Below are 16,675 nucleotides of genomic sequence, written 5' to 3' on the forward strand. Positions count from 1 at the left end.
GCGTATAGCTGATGGAATGTTTGGAGAATGCACAGTCCACTTTTTCTTCTTTGACACACCTTTCCCAACTGGAGGCACCCTGCAGAAGTAACAATTGCTGGTATGATCTGTTGGCTCTCTCCAAATCATTGGCACTGCAAAAGGCATAGATTTCCTTTTCCTGTTCAACCACTGGCGAAGATTTGTTGCACAAGTGTTGCAGCATATGTGTGGGACCCACCTCTTGTCCTGATCTCCAATTTTGCAGCCAAAATAAAGGTGATAGGCTTTCTTAACCATAGTGGTCATACTGTGCTTTTGTGATGCAAAAGTCACTTCACCACAAACATAGCAGAAGTTATCTGCACTGTTCACACAAGTACGAGGCATCTCTGCTCACTTTGGCTAAACAGAAACATGTCCCTTTGCAAAATCAAACACTGACAAATAAGAGAGCACAACACTGTATGATTTCTAGAGCTGATATAGGGCAATTTGTTCAGCAGAGTGATGTAAGCTTTGTTAGGATTGCATCATCCATAACTTCTAGGAATAACATGATGCAATTCATATCATGTATGACACAATACCAGCTTCAGATTGCATCATTCATTGTTTTGCCTAAAAAGCAAGTACTGTTCAAACCCAGTCATAGATTTATTCATAAATCCAGTCAAAGATGTATTTTAGTCATTTCTGGTTTAAACTGAGATTCCTTCCCTTTATAACTCACTTATCCTCCGCCATTCCCAAGTCAAGGCTTGTATATACTGACCCAATAGCATATCTTGAAAACTAGAGCCAAACAACAATTTTAAGCATCATTTTAGTTCTCAGTGACCCAGAATTAGTAAAGTTTGACTACATTTATTTCAGAAGCATTTTGGCTGTAGAGCAGTGTAACCAGACCAGCGCACTCTGCTTCTTGCCCAATCAGATTGGCCCCCAGTTGCAACAATTCACCATAGTGAGTCAACAAGGCAATGTCACTGGCACATTCAATGTCTCTAAGCAAAACGGTATGCTCAGCTCAACACTACTGACAGCTGCCTCCTCAAGCTTATCCATCAATTTCACCAGAGCACAAGCTTCATCAATGGCCTTACTTGCACAAGTACTGATCCAAGACACCTACAGAGCCGCTACCTGGTCTTCAGTCCATACCTTTGCGTCCCATTACGCCATCACCCAGCAAGCCCAGGACAATGCCAGCTTCGGCAGAGCAGTGTTACAAACAGCACATAAATGAACTCAGAACTCACCTCCAGGGATACTGCTTGTGAGTCACATGGAATCGACATGAACAAGCAATCAAAGAAGAAAAAATGGTTACCTACCTTTTTGTAATGGTTGTTCTTCGAGATGTGTTGCTCATGTCCATTCCATGACCCGCCCTCCTTCCTTTCAGTTGGAGTTCATAGGAAGAAGGAACTGAGAGGGTGCAGGGCTGGTAGTGCCCCATATACCAGTGCACAGAGTACTGGGCTCCAGAGGGCACCAGAGCCAGCCCTCCAGATATCACAAAGGAAAAAATCTCCTGCAGCTGTGCACGTGGGCATTCACACACCTAATATTGAATGGACGTGAGCAGCATATCTCGGAAGAACAACAGTTATGAAAGGTAGGTAACCATTTCTTATAAAGAGGAGAGAGAAAAATTGTTCTCATCCACCGAGGACAGGACGAGAAGTAATGGGCCTAAATTGCAGCAAGGGAGATTTAGGTTAGACATTAGGAAAAACTTCCTAACTGAAAGTGTAGCTAAGCACTGGAACAAATTACCTAGGGAGGTAGTGGAATCTCTGTCATTGGAGGTTTAAGAACAGGTTAGACAAACACTGTCAGAACTGATCTAGATAATACTTAGTCCTGCCTCAGTATAGGGGACTGGACTAGATGACTATCAAGGTCCCTTGTAGTCCTACATTTCTATGATTTAAAAATTGCCAGTGATGGAGAATCCTCTGCAACCCTTGCTAATTTGCTTCGCTGTTAAGAATTTGAGCCCCATTTCTATTCTGAATTTGTCTAGCTTCAACTTCCAACCCTTGGATAATATTCTGCCTTTGGCTGTTAGATTGAAGAGCCCATCATCAAATATTTGTTCTGCAGATAGGTACTACTGTGATCACGTCACCGCTCTTGATAGACTTGATAGTGTCACACTTGTAGACTTCCATTGGGCCTTTGATTCAGTGCATTGAGCAAGATTGTGAGCTCTCCGGTGAGGTGACTTGGCACTTCTGGGGAAATAGTGTTATTGATAAAAAAAACTCTATAATGGAACAGTAAGCTGCATTTCAGTTAATGGTAGATACATGGCATGGTTTCCTATTTCTATAAGAGTTTGTCGAGGCCTTTCTCCATTGTTGTTCAGTATAAGAACATAAGAACAGCCGTACTGGGTCAAACCAAAGGTCCATCTAGCCCAGTATCCTGTCTGCCGACAGTGGCCAATGCCAGGTGCCCCAGAGAAAGTGAACCTAACAGGTAATGACCAATTGATCTCTCTCCTGCCATCCATCTCCACCGTCTGACAAACAGTCTAGGGACACCATCCCTTACCCATCATGCCTGCCGGGGGCGAAGACTGACAGCAGTTACATCTGCAGGGGTCTGAGGCGCAGCCGCGCATGCTGTACCACGTAGAGTACACACTGCCATGTGGTCTAGTAGCCTGAGGCATACTCTGGTGCTTGTGAGTGGGCGCACTGTGTTATATGCAATAAAGTTCCAACATTACTCGGGACCGGAAATCTGGTAGGAAGGCTCTGGCCTGAGTGGAGTCAAGCACTGCCCCTATAAACTCTATTCTCCGAAGTGATGTCAGAATTGATTTCTGTTCCTTTATAAGCAGGCCCAACTTTTGACAGGTGGCCCGTACTAAACGGATGCTGTGCTGAACCTGGGGATCACAAACTGCCCTTGATTAGCTAGTCATTGAGGTATGGATAGATCTGCACACCTGGACCTTGCAGGTAAGCTGCCACGACTGCCATGAAAATTTTCGGAAACGACAGTAGACCAAAGATCAATGCTGTGAATTGCTAATGGCGCTGACCCATCACAAACCAGAGGAATCTCCTGTGCCCACACAAAATAGAGATATGGAAATAGGTGTCTTAAGTTGAGGGCAGTGTACCACTCTCCCAGATCCAAGGAGGGAATGATGGAGACCAGGGACACCATGCGGAACTTTAACTTTTTGAGATATTAGTTGAATCAATGCAGGTCCAAGATGGACCTGAGGCCCCCTTTGGCATTCAGGATTAGGAAATATCAGGAATAAAACCCCTTTCCCCCCTCAGCTCTAGAGGAAATTCCTCTACAGCCCCCACACGCAGAAGAGCTCCTCCTGGACAAGAAGTTGCTCATGAGAAGGGTCCCTGAAGAGGGATGAGGAAGCGGGGCTGGTAGCGAGGAGTGGAGGAGAACTGTAGGGTGTATCCAATCACTACTGTGTTAAGTACCCAACAGTCCAAGGTAACATGGGACCATGTAGTAAGGAAAGGAGACAAACAGTCCAGAAACAGATGGGGGGCGGGGGTGTGGATCCTGAGGCAAGTCCGGTACACCATTCTCGGGTACACCCTGAAAATCCCTGCCGCAAGCCACCAGGGTGCCTTGCAGAGCCCGACTGGTAAGTCGGGGCGGACAGAGTGAGTTGATGGCACTTATAATCTCTATCCCTTTTCTTATAGGGACCTTGGCGAGATGGGCCCAAGAACCTAGGAGGAGATGGCTGTGGCCAGAAGTGCCTCCATGAGGCCGGCAACATGTGCAGGCCCAAAGAACACTGAGCAACTCTCAAATCTTTCAGTCCATGCAACCTGGTGTCAGTTTGTTCTGAGAACAGTGCATTGCCCTCAAAAGGAAGATCTTGGAACAGCTGCTGCAGCTCATGGGAGAGTCCCAAGGATTATAGCCATGAACTGCGCCACATAAACACTGCCAACCAAGTTGGCCACATCCAGGGCAGCCTGGAGGGAGGTTACTTCCTTGCCCTCCACCAGGATGGTCAAGAACTTCTGTCTTGCCTCCTGAGGCAGGGAGTCCTTAAATTTGGCCGATGAGTTCCAGACATTGAAGTCATAGCTCCCCAACAATGCTTGCTGGTGGGAGATAAGCAGTTGCAGGCTGGCCGTCGAATAAACCTTTTTCCCAAATAAGTCCAGCTTTTTAAAGTCTTTATTTTTATGGGATGCGCTAGTTTGCCCCTGCCTGTATTGTTCGTTAGTGGCCAAGACCACTAGTGACCCTGGGGGGAGGGTGGGAGTACATGTACTCATAGCTCTTGGCAAGGACATAGTACTTCTCTGCCTACTTCGATGTTAGAGACAGAGAAAACGGGGTTTGCCACAGTGCCTTGACCAGCTTGACTACCCCATCATACTGGGAGTGCCACCTCAGAGGGAACGGCCGCAGCCGACATATCAAAGAGACTGTTCACAGGTTCCTTAATCTCCTCAGCCTCCAACCCCAAGTTCGAGGAAACGCATTTGAGCAGCTCTTGGTGGGCTCGAAAAACGTCCAGTGGCAGCAGGTTGGTGTGCCCCATGACTGACTCATCCGGAGAGGACGAGGTAAAGGCCGTCACCACAGGAGGGGATGACTCCTCCACAGTCAGGGCCGATGGCACCAGGGCTGTTGGGGTTTCAGTATTGGCTTCCAGATCCGAGTTGGTCTCCAGTGGTGGTGGCCAGGTCAGCACCTGAGTCCGCCTCTGGGAGACTACTGAGGACCATGGCTGGGAATATAGTCCCTGAATTGATGGGAATCCCCACGGGGTCCAATAAGGCCATTGCACCGGCCACCGCCCTGGCAGCCAAGCCATCAACGGACCTGCAGTAAAGTCCGGTGCGTACGGCCGATGTCAGTGCCACGACATGGGAGGGGTAGCTTCCTCCCCAGACTCTAATGAGCACTCCTCCCTCAGTGACCAGGGAAGAGCCGTCGCTACCATTTCCTGCCAGCTGTGATGCAGAGAGCGGTGCCACACCGGGGACTGGTGGCAGGGAGCGATAACCACTGCCACAGTGCCGGAGATGTGACATGGCGCTGGGGAGCAGTGCTGGTGACTGAGAAGCCAGTGATTGGTGCCATGACACCAGAGATCAACGTCACAGATCTGGCGACCAGTGACAGGACAAGGACCTGCACGGGGTCAAGGCCAACTGGGGCAGCCCCATCAAGGGATTCTATCTTGAAGTGACCACCTTTGCTGATGGGTGAGAGTCTCTAGGCATGGGCGGCACCAGGAGTGATAGGAGGAGGCCTTTTGCCACCTGAAAAACCTCCAGCATCGAGGGAACTCGAAGATGTAGGGGTCCCTGACTGCTCCCAGGAGTCGGTGGTGGGTCCTGAACAGGGCTGAGTGTCCTAGGAGGCGTATCTGCCGCCAACTGCAGCTCTTGAAAAGACGAGCAACCTGGCATGGATGTCACTGTTAGGAGTTCGCTGCCTGACTCTCCACAGCCACTGGGAGTACCCCCTGTTGCCACGCCAGTTTTTGTACCTCTTCTTCGGCATGGAGGAAGGAGAAGAGCCCAGTGGCACTCTGCACTGTGGCCGATGTGCTTGGTGCTAAGTCAGCAGCACGGCTCTGAAGCCAGACGAAGAGCAGCTTCCATTAACAGGCCCTTCAAATGAATGTCCCTGTCTTTAAGAGTGTATGGCCTGAAGCCCTTGCAGATCCTGCACTTTTCTTTGACGTGAGCTTTCCCAAGGCACTTTAAGGAGCTCATATGAGGGTCGCTCACTGGCACAGGCTTGTGGCAGGCTGCATATGTTTTAAAGCCCGGGAAACGGGGCATGCCCGAACCCTGGGACAACAGCCCAGATGGGATCTTTAACTAACCAACCTACTATTAACACTAAAAACTATGTACACAGAAAAGTCCACAGACAAAACCACAACTGACCTTGCAATTGTCATGGGCAATAAGAAGGAACTGAGCGGGAGCGGGGCTGGCAGCGCCCAGTACACCAATGCATGATTGCACAGCTCCAGGGGGTTCCAGAGTCAACCCTACAGATACCACAAAAGGAGAAATCTCTGGCAGCCATGCACGTGGGAGCGCACAAACCTAACATGAAATCAACATGGGCAAGCACTCAAAGAACCACCTTTTACCTACTTGAAAACTATTATTTCATCCCCCTGCCCCTCAGTCTTTTCTTTTCCAGGCTAAAACAATTTTTCCAATCTTTCCTCATAGGTCACATACTCCAGACCTTTAATCTTTATTTTGCTCTCCTCCGATTTGTCTACAACTTTACCAAAATATGGTGCCCAGAACTCAACGGTGTGCCTGTTGAAGCCTTATGAGTGCTGAGTAAAGTGGAAGAATTACTTCTTGTGTCTTGCTTAGACCTGTCCTGCCAATACATTCCAGAATGAGGTTTGCTTTTTTTGCAGTAGTATTGCATTGTTAACTCATACAGTTTGTGATCCACCACAACCCCCAGATCCTTTTCTTTTGTACTCCTTCCTAGGCCGTAATTTCCCATTTTCCATTTGTGCAACTGATTATTTCCTTCCTAAGTAGAACTTTGCATTTGTCCTTACTGAATTTCATCCTATTTACTTCAGACCATTTCTCCAGTTTGTCCAGATCATTTTTAATTCTAATCTTGTCCTCCAAAGCACTTGCAACCCCTCCCACTTTGGTATTTTCCACATACTTTATACGAGTACTCACTATGCCATTATCTAAATCATTTATGAAAACACTGAACAGAACAAAACCTCAGAAAGATCTCAGCGTAACCCCACTTGATATACCCTTCCAGCTTGACTGAATGATGCATAACTAGTCTAGTCTATATTTCCCTAGTTTGCTTATCAGACGATCATGTGAGACTGCACCAAAAACCTTACTAAAGTCAAGATGTGATGTATCTTCTGCTTCTCTCCCATCTACCAGGCTTGTTACCCTATCAAAGAAGGATATTAGGTTGGTTTGACATGAATTTGTCGACAAATGGGGTCTAGTGGAAGGGCCGAGGGTTGAGCCCCCTGCCCATGGCAAAGTCAGTGCCTGTGCTTGCAAGAAAAGCAAGAGGAGCAGCCGGACAATCCATCCTCTTCCACTCTCTGACTCCACCACCTCAACCAAGCTTCATACTCAGCAGTGATGATTGTAGTATTGTTTCTTTAAAATTGTTTAAAATGTATATAATGCCTTTTGTCTGGCAAAAAAAATTCCCTGGAACCTAACCCCCCTTATTTACATTAATTCTTATGGGGAAATTGGATTCACTTAACATTGTTTCACTTTAAAAAAAAAAATCACATTTTTCAGGAACATAACTACAATGTTAAGTGAGGAATTACTGTACTCTCAGTTCTGGTACCCAACACCACACCACTCTGCAGCAGCCGAGTAGCCATTACAGGGTAAGTCTGACTTTGCTTCTGAAGCTCTGGGCTGGAGCATATTCAGAGATGGTGCACATGCACATACAGGAGCTGTGAGAAGACTAATTATATTCTCTCCCTCTGAGGGGATGGCACATGTGCAGCCTCCACTAGAAGTTGTGAGGGGATGGAGCATAGTTAGTGAAGACAATCTTTGGAGATTTTAACTGCTGAACTCAGTCTCCACTAAACAGGTACAAAATTGAGATTTTTTCCAAGTCTTATCTTTTAGCCAAATTAGGACAGATTTTCACAGGAACAGCAAAGACAAAGGCCACCTGCCTGCTACATTTCAAGTCCCTGCTCCCAAGTATAGGGGCACTAGAGAGTCTCAAAGAAAATGTCACCAGTATTTTTTAAAATGATAAAACAATGTATTTTTCTCTAGCCTCATTCTCAGGAACAACTGAACCATTTTGGATGGAGTTTTCACACAATAACTTCAGCCTGAGTAATACATCCAGCATGGAAAATTTCAGACCAAATGGTCAAAGTTGAGCAAAGTTATAAGGCTCTGAAAATAGGCTCTTATAATGGCAAGTGTCAGACAACTTTAACAGGTGGACTACAGACTCCACCTATACCAAGGAATAGGATAGAAAATATTGATTTACATAATGGCATTATAATTCCAGTTATATGCCCTAACTGTGCTCATATATTTTAAAGGCCAGAAAGAATAATAGGATTTTAATGCCAGAAGGCACAACTATTAACATTTAAGTCTGATTTTCTTATCTCAAAACACAGAATTTCACCAAGTGATTCTTGTACTGAACCCATAACTTCTGGTTGAGCTAGAACATATCTGTCAGAAAGACGTTGAATTTTGATTTAATTTGGGGCCATTCACGTTCTCAAAAAAAGATATAGCAGAAACAGCGTTTGAGATAGGTGACAAAAGTTAGATTGAAGACCTAGATTTTAATTTTCGTTGCCCAACGCGAGACAGCTTAAAATGGCCTAGTTTTTACAGTGCAGGGATCACTCCTCAGATGAATCTCCCCCCTCCTCAAGAGAAGTTGTGCACAACCTTCTAATTGCAAGATATTCTGTGTGGATCCTAAGGACAACACTGTATGAATTGCACTATCAGATTCTTTCATGGGAGACTCAAAGCAACAGGGCAACAAACCTTTGAGTGGGCCTTAGAGGCTGAAGCCCAATCTCAATTTCAGGCTAAAACAATGTATGCATGATTAAAAAGCCAGAAAGATTTAGAAGGAAAATAGTGGGGTAAGATCTGGGAAAACAAAACACTGGTCCAGAAAGAGGCATTCTTCCTCTTACCTTTATCCCCACATGAATATGAAGAAATTATCGTCATTCTTTGTATCAAAAAGTCTTTAGCCCTGCAACCAGGACACCTGTGAACTCATTTCATGAATATAAACTGTCTCAGTGTGAGACACTATACCCTATATTTACTATTTTTACAAGACTACAATAAATTTTGTACAAAGTATGCCTTGAGAGATACCATATGAAAATTCAATCTACTGAACATTATTGTCCTGGTAAAATGTGTATATCAACATTAAAAGAACAGGAGTACTTGTGGCACCTTAGAGACTAACAAATTTATTAGAGCATAAGCTTTCGTGGACTACAGCCCACTTCTTCGGATGCATATGGGCTGTAGTCCACGAAAGCTTATGCTCTAATAAATTTGTTAGTCTCTAAGGTGCCACAAGTACTTCTGTTCTTTTTACATGCTCCAAGTTTAAGAAAAATCAGGCACAAACTAGTTTTTCAGAGACAGACACATGGGTGCCTCAGCCAGACATCAGCATAATCAGATGAACTATTACAGACTATCACCTAGGTAAGCGATCATTCTTTGTCAAGAAGAAGGGTGTGAACGAGAACTTTACATATTGACAGTGGAACAGCTGGGAGTTTGTGTGTAAACAGATTGGCTGTGGCCTGAACCTCAGCTGGAGATAATCCTCAAAGAGGGGAGAAGAGCATAAGAAGGAGAAACAAACAAACAAACAGTGGCCTCCAAATCACCTAGGCTCCTCCCCATCCCATCTCTACTCATGGCAGCTACAATGCTTAAAGACCAAGGAAGCAACATTGAATTGGGGGAGGGGTCCTGGCTGAGAGCCTTTTCAGTCACTACAGATTGCTGTAAGCATATTGTGAGATAAAATCTTTGCTTTGAATCCATTTAGCTTGCTAAGTTAGGTATTACTTTGCATATTATCATTTATTTGCTTCTTAACCAATTCCGCCTTTATGCCTCATTACTTGTAAATCACTTAAAAACTACCTTTCTGTAGTTAAAAAACTTGTTTTATCTAAACCCATTTGTTTGGGTTGAAGTGTTGGGGCATCTCCACTTGAAATAACAGTTTGTGCATATCCTATAATAGGGAGTTTGTGCATATCTAGATAATACTTAGTCCTGCCATGAGTGCAGGGGACTGGACTAGATGACCTCTCAAGATCCCTTCCAGTCCTATGATTCTATGATTTTCCACTGATGAAATGACAGACTTTATATGAGCTCATACTGTCCAGTAGAGAGCTGGGTAGTACAAGATGCACATTTCTAGGAAAAGGTCTGGTACTGGGAAGTTGTTGGTGTTGCCCTGTATGTAAATCATGAGTGGCTGACCAGAGCATTCATGTAATTCAGTTGGGAGTAATTTTGCGTGCTAGGAGTAGCAGTTCTCACAGCAAAGCAAAGCAGTGTAAAAGGCACCCCAGGATTGGTGAATTGAGGGGACACAGCTGTTCAACAGCTCAGACTGTACCCGGTGAAATGTCATACTCAGTCTGCTGCACTACTATTTTACAAGAAAGTGATTCCACTATCTGCCCTTTTTTTCATGTCTTTGATGCACTTACAAATTTATCTCTGAAAGGCACAATTCTGAAATCTGCAGACAAAGAAAGACTAGAGAAGTGAAAGCCAAGAGCAGGAGACAATGAACAAAAGACACCACTATTTTTTAAATATTAATTTTCACTGCTGCCTATTTAAAAACAAACAAACAAAAAAAACCAACCCAGTAGTCAAGATTCAGACAGGGTAGTGAAAAGCTGTTTGTTTGAGGGGTAGGAGAAGGAGAGAGAAGGTAGGACCGGTGTTCAGTGTTCCCTATATTTTTTTTACGTACATGTGCGGAATGAATTTTGTTATGTGCACCACTATGGAGGTGATGTGTGGCGGGGTGGGGCCGAGGGGTTCGGAGTGTGGGAGGGGGCTCAGGGCTCTGGCTGGGGGTGTGGGTTCTGGGGTGGGGCCAGGGATGAGGAGCTTGGAGTGCGGGAGGAGGCTCAGGGCTGAGGCAGGGAGAGAAGGCTCTCCCCAGCCCTCCCTCTCTCTCTCCGCAGCATCTTGGGGACGGGCTGTGGAAGAGGCACCTCTTCCCAGCTGCCTCTCCCCACCTGCATGGCCCTTGATAGCTTGCTGCACAGCTTAGAAGGAATTTAGCTGGTAGTGATTTCCCCCCCCATTACAAAAAGAGTAAAGCCATCTAAAAACTGCCATAATAGGAAAGTTTCTGTAACAAAAAGATGACTTTGCAGCTGCTTAAACTGTCATTTCCCAATCAACCATCTCCATCTAGTTGGGCTAGGGTATTTCACGTAATGTAGAGTAAGGTCACTCTTAAAACTTTGCATCTTTCAAATTCTCAGTAGAAATGATCACTCTCTCAGTTGGGTGGAGAGTAACACCATAATTTGTACTATTTTCAAACACATCTTTCTTCAATAAAATTCTCTCTGCCCTCCAAGGGCATTTCTACACTACACACTAAACTTGGTTTGACTCTGATTTGAGCCCAAGCCTCCCCATCAGTCCAACTCAGTCAGCAAGCACTCAGGACCCAAGCCCTAGAACCTAGATAGAGGAGTGGATCAGAGTCAGTCCTGCTGCGGCTCAGGTCCAAGCCCTGTTACTTTTCAGTGTGGATACATTTCAAGTAATGGACTAGAGTCAGAAGGTCTGCATAGTACAGTGTAGACATGTTAGTACAGCTGACACCTAGGTCCAGCAACTGTAAACTCAGGTTTACAATGCAGCGGGGCACACAAGTGCAGGCTTGGAAACACCAAGTCAACAAGCATGGGTCCCACAGATCCCAAGAGAAATACCCAAAAATGCTAACTGAAAGCACTAGTGATCACTACCTTAAAAGTGCTGGCAGAGGGGATTTTGCAGCTCTCTCACAGAAGGATCCTGTGGAAGCTATAGACCTGCCAACACTACTAAAAGGACAGCAGAGTAGATATTCTAGTTAATCTCATACTGAAAACAGACATAAAAGTTAATTCCAAAAGCCTTTAAATATTATATATGGAAACAGAGACTGCCTGAGATATAAAGTGGGTGAGGTATTATCTTTTATTGAACCAACTTCTGCTGGTGGACGATAGAAGCTTTCAAGATACACAGAGACTCAGCAGTTCGAAATCTTATAACTTCCACTAACAGAAGTGGGTTCAATAGAAGATATTACTTTACCTATCTTGCCTCTTTCATAGATTGGGACCACAGTTGCAACAGTTATGCTTCTAACCAGTTATATTTGTTATGTCTACAATATAATTGAGTTAGAAGATTTAATTACAACACTTATCTCCCAACTTTTATAGCAGTTAAAATTTGCAGTGCAGACAGAACCTGTGTCCCCATAACCAGGTTAAAGCCTTGGATTTCTCAAGTAACTTATTGTATAAATCAAATAAGTAACTAGTAACCTGGTGGAACCAGTAGTAGATAAAATCATTTTGCTTGGGGTGCAATGGGCGAAATATATTCGTTCTTCCCTTTCTCCCCCCTCCCACTTCCCCCCCCCCCCTTCATGTATTTTCTGCATGTGTGCTTATTTCAACTTACTTTCAGTTTATCTGGTGAGGTGTATGGAGCTTCAGGAGCATAAATTCTGAAAATATCAGCAAGGCAACATGCTACCAGCAAGCGCACATCTTTATCAGGGTGTTTGAGAAAAAAATCTGAAGCAAGATGTAATGCAAGATTTAGATACAGCTCCTTTTCTTCTTCCGAGTCCTGGTCCATATCCATGAACGTTTTCACAACCATCTATAAAAAAAATTACATCAACATATAAAAGTGAAACTCTCTATGTAAACAGGTCTTCGTTCAAAATAAGACAAGAGCTCATGCAATTCTACCCTTTCTCCACCCTCCCAACACTCAGCTTTTGCACAGTTGCTGAAAGCCACAAAGTAACATTTAATATACCTTTAAAGCAGCAGTTCTCGAACTGTGGGTCTGGATCCCAAAGTGAGTCCGAATCCTATTTTAACGGGGTTGCCAAAGCTGGCGTTAGACTTGCTGGGGCCTGAGGCCGAAGCTAAAGCCCAAGCCCCACTGCTTGGGGCTGAAGCCCAACCTCCACTGCCCAGGGCCCCCGGCTTCGGCCTTGCTCCCCATCCCCACCTGGGGCGGTGGGGCTTGAGCTTTGACCTTCCCGGCCGGGGCAGTGGCACTTGGGAGAGCTCAGTCTTGAGTCCCCTCTCTGGGGGTTGGGAGTAATTTTTGTTGTCAGAAGGGGGGGTGCAGTGCAATTAAGTTTGAGAACCAGAGCTCTAAAAAGACAATTTACTGATTCGACTGAGATAAGAGAGGTGTTTACCTTTGCATTAGCCATGCACAAGTAAACCCAGAAAGCAAAAGCAGTCAACTTTTATTAGGAAGCTTAAATTTCTGCTTAAAACATTTAGAGTGACACAGACAAAGCTGACAAACCCCAATCTGAATGCCCCCCCTTTATTTTCCTTTTGATATTTTAAGTTTCTGTCCTCTAGAACAAAGGCTGAAACAAGCTTCTCACCAGGACAACCCACCAACCAAAGCAGAGTGCACTGGGTTTCAATGCAATCATACATTAACCCAGGACTTTGTGCAAATTAATTCTATTTTTATTACAGTAGCACTAAGCGATCCCAATCAAAATCAGGGCCCAACTGGGCCAAGTCCTGTATAAACAGAGTAAAAATGGTCCCTGCCCTGAAGAGTTCACAGTCTAAATGTACAAGACAAAGAAAAACTAAAAGCCCAGTAAAATATGTTGATGAAGACATTCAGTCACTAGTGCAATTTAAATAAAATGCTTGTTTGAAGGGGATAAAAAGATGTATTATGTTTGGCCCTTTGATTATTTAGAATGAAATTCCAATACCCACTTTCCATATGACGCAATTTATTTTATGGGCTATTTTTAAATTGAAGAATCTAAGTCATTATATATGAATTTCTTATTTGAATCCCAGAGACGTAACTATTTTAATTAGTGCAACTGCCATTGGATGTAGCAAAATGGCAATTAAAGCTTGATCCTTCACTCATTGAAGTTAGTGGCAAAATTCCCATTCATTTTAGTGCTACAAAATTAAGGCTTTAAGAGAGAGAACATTACTTGTTAAGTGGCTCACTTTGCACTTCTTGATAAAATACTTCAAAACAACTATGGTATTTTATAATCATAATATTTTTAGACATGGTGAAATCAGAAGTCTCTTTTGGCTGGCCAGATACCAAACCAACCTGATTTATGGCAATTCTCCTGCATGTTTGAAGGACCTACAGAGATAAAACTTCAAGCCACATTAGAAACAGATTAGAAACACACAGCAGCCGAGCACTCCTGCTCCTCCGCACTTAACCATGCAGCAGCCAAGCAGTCAGGTGCAGCGCCTCCAGGTTCCGATGCAGAAGACTGCCATAGTTTTGGGACAGCAGATCCGGCCTGAGTGGTAGCTGCACTGGAGCAGCCACTTGAGAGGTTCAGAAGCGTGCAGAACCAGTGCTGGCGCAGCCAAGCCATTGCTACGAGAATCCCCTTCACCCTGTCCTGCTTGATCTTCATGAGGACCCTGTGAATCAACGGCATTGGGAGGGAAGGCATACAACAGAGCCCCAGACCACAGAAGCATAAAAGCATCCAACAGGGAGCCAGTCGATCCCACAAATCAAGCAGAAAACAGTGCATTTCCTGTTCTGACTGGACGCGAACAGGTCCACCTGGTGAGTCTCCCACCTCTGGAGGAAGAAGGTGACCACTTCCGGATGGAGAGACCATTCGTGGTGAGACAAGATGGTCCTGCTGAGGTGATCTGCCAAAGCGTTCCTGGCCCAGGGGAGGTGCCTGGCTAAGAGACGGATGTCATGTTGGAAAAAGAAGTCCCAGAGTCTGAGGGCTTCGTAACAAAAGGGCAGACAATCTGGCTCTGCCCTGCTTATTGATCTAGAACATAGCCGCTGTAGTGTCCGCCAGGACCTGGACAAGCCTCCTTTTTATGTGAGGTAGGAAGGCTTGGCAAGCCAGGCAAACCATTCTGAGCTCCCTGACGATGTGTAGGGAGCGATCATGACTCGACCAATGACCTTGCGTGCTGAGATCACCAAGGTGGGCTCCCCACCCTAAGTCCGAAGCATTGGAGATGAGGGTCACTGACGGGGATGGAGCCGCGAAGGGAACTCCCTCCAACACCAATGCAGGACTCTGCCACCAGGTGAGTGACGACAATACATGGTTCGAGACCCTGACCACCCGGTCTAATCTGCATCTGTTGGGGACACAGACCAGCCAGACCTGCAGGGGCCTGATGCAGAGCCACGCATGCCGGACCACATAAAGTACAGGCCGCCATGTGGCCCAATAATTGCAGGCACATGTGAGCAGTAAGAGGGTGGGCTCGCATGCACAAGATGAAGTCTGCCATGACTTGGAACCAAGCCTCGGGGAAGAAGGCTCTGGCTTGAGCAGAGTCGATGACTGCTCCAATGAACTCTATGCATTGTACCGGAATTAAGGTCAACTTTCTCATTTATTAACAGCCCCTGGTCGTGGAACAAACCAGATCGAGATGCTGCCACAGCTGTTCCCGAGACTGGCCCTTTATTAGCCAGTGTGACGAAGTGGGGGATTTTCTTGTGTTTTCCTTGGTTTTCCAATGGTTTGCATGCAGAGGGAGTGGGACTCAGTGTCCCTGGGTATTACTGGTTTAACGAGGTGAAGGGAGAGGGAGTTTGTTGTTACAGAGGACCGGAGAGGGAACTTGGGACCCCAGCCAATGGCCTGGAGGATGGACACCCCAGCAACTGGTGACCTGACAACCCGAGGACCCAGCTCAGGAGTCACAGCCGGTTCTGGCCAGAGGGAGTACAATGGGCTGTAAAGAGAGGACCCCATGACCTAACCAGCCGGTTCCAGCCAGAGGACAGAAGCAAGGAGAGGAGGCCCGGCAACCCAGTTTATGATCCTGTTTCCCTGGAGAGAAGACAATGGACAGAGGCAGGGCTTGAGGCCGGTGATATCAGATGCCCAGCTGGGAAGCAGGGGGACTCTGGGCTGGAGAGAGAGAAAGCAGGCAGAGCCCACCTGGATGCTGGGGAGACTTGGATGTGCTGTGCTGAGGGAGGCCAGGCCTGAGGCCCTGAGAGTTTCCTGTGCTGTGTTCAACGCTCAATAAACCCTCCTGTTTTATGCTGGCTGAGAGTCACTCCAGTCTAGAGAACAGGGTTGCATCATCCCCTTCAGGGGGTGAAGGCCCCGGGGGTCCAGAGCAAGTGAACTCCCTGAGGGGGCCCACGGCGAGAGACAGACGTGCTAAGGCTCAGAGAGGTGCAGCTCCAGAAGGTGGAGAAGCTTACCCCCGAGAAGGGCTGTCTCACTGAAAGGGGACCCCCCGACAGACCGCACGGGGCCAAGAGTGGGCACGATCTGTGAGTCCGTGACAGCCAGTCGTCAAGGTCTGGGTAAATCTGAACACCCTGACACCTCAGGTAAGCAGCCCCTTGTGCTATGCACTTTGTGAACATTCTTGGGGATGACGCGAGACCGAATGGCATTGACGTGAACTGGAAATGGTGCTGGCCCAGCATAAAACAAAGGAAGCGCCTGTGCTCTGCAAAAATGGAAATGTGTCTTTCAAGTGGAAGGCAGCGTACCAGTCTCTCAGATCCAAGGAGGGAATGATGGGAGGTAAGGTAGACCATGTGAAACTTCAACTACTTGAGAGATTTATTGAAGCGATGCAGGTGCAAAATGGGTCTGAGGCCTCCTTTTGCTTTTGGGATTAGGAAGTAGCGGGAGTAGAACCCCTTTCCTTTCACATCCCAAGGGACCTCCTCCACCGCCCCTAGGTGCAGAAGGTTCTCTGCCTCTTAGATGAGGAATTGCTCGTGAGAAGGGTCTCTGAAGAGGGATGGGGAAGAAGGGTGGGACGGAGGGTCAGCCACAAATAGCCGGGTGTAACCTGAGGATATTACTTCGAGCACCCAATGGTCCAAAG

The 16,675-nt window shown here is 46.1% G+C and overlaps 1 protein-coding gene across 8 annotated transcripts in view; it reads right to left on the bottom strand.

The window, feature by feature from the left end:
• The window catches only part of PDS5B (PDS5 cohesin associated factor B), a 276,903-nt gene that overhangs the window by 191,910 nt on the left and 68,318 nt on the right, over positions 1-16,675 (bottom strand). For all 8 annotated transcript variants that reach the window (XM_065594581.1, XM_008167674.4, XM_008167679.4 and 5 more), the window contains exon 3: positions 12,255-12,458. In XM_065594581.1, coding sequence (XP_065450653.1) covers positions 12,255-12,458 — 204 coding nt within the window. The remainder of the gene's footprint in view (positions 1-12,254; positions 12,459-16,675) is intronic.

This window comes from Chrysemys picta, chromosome 1 (genome assembly GCF_011386835.1).
Source record: "Chrysemys picta bellii isolate R12L10 chromosome 1, ASM1138683v2, whole genome shotgun sequence".
In the NCBI taxonomy this organism is placed as follows: Eukaryota; Metazoa; Chordata; order Testudines; family Emydidae; genus Chrysemys; species Chrysemys picta.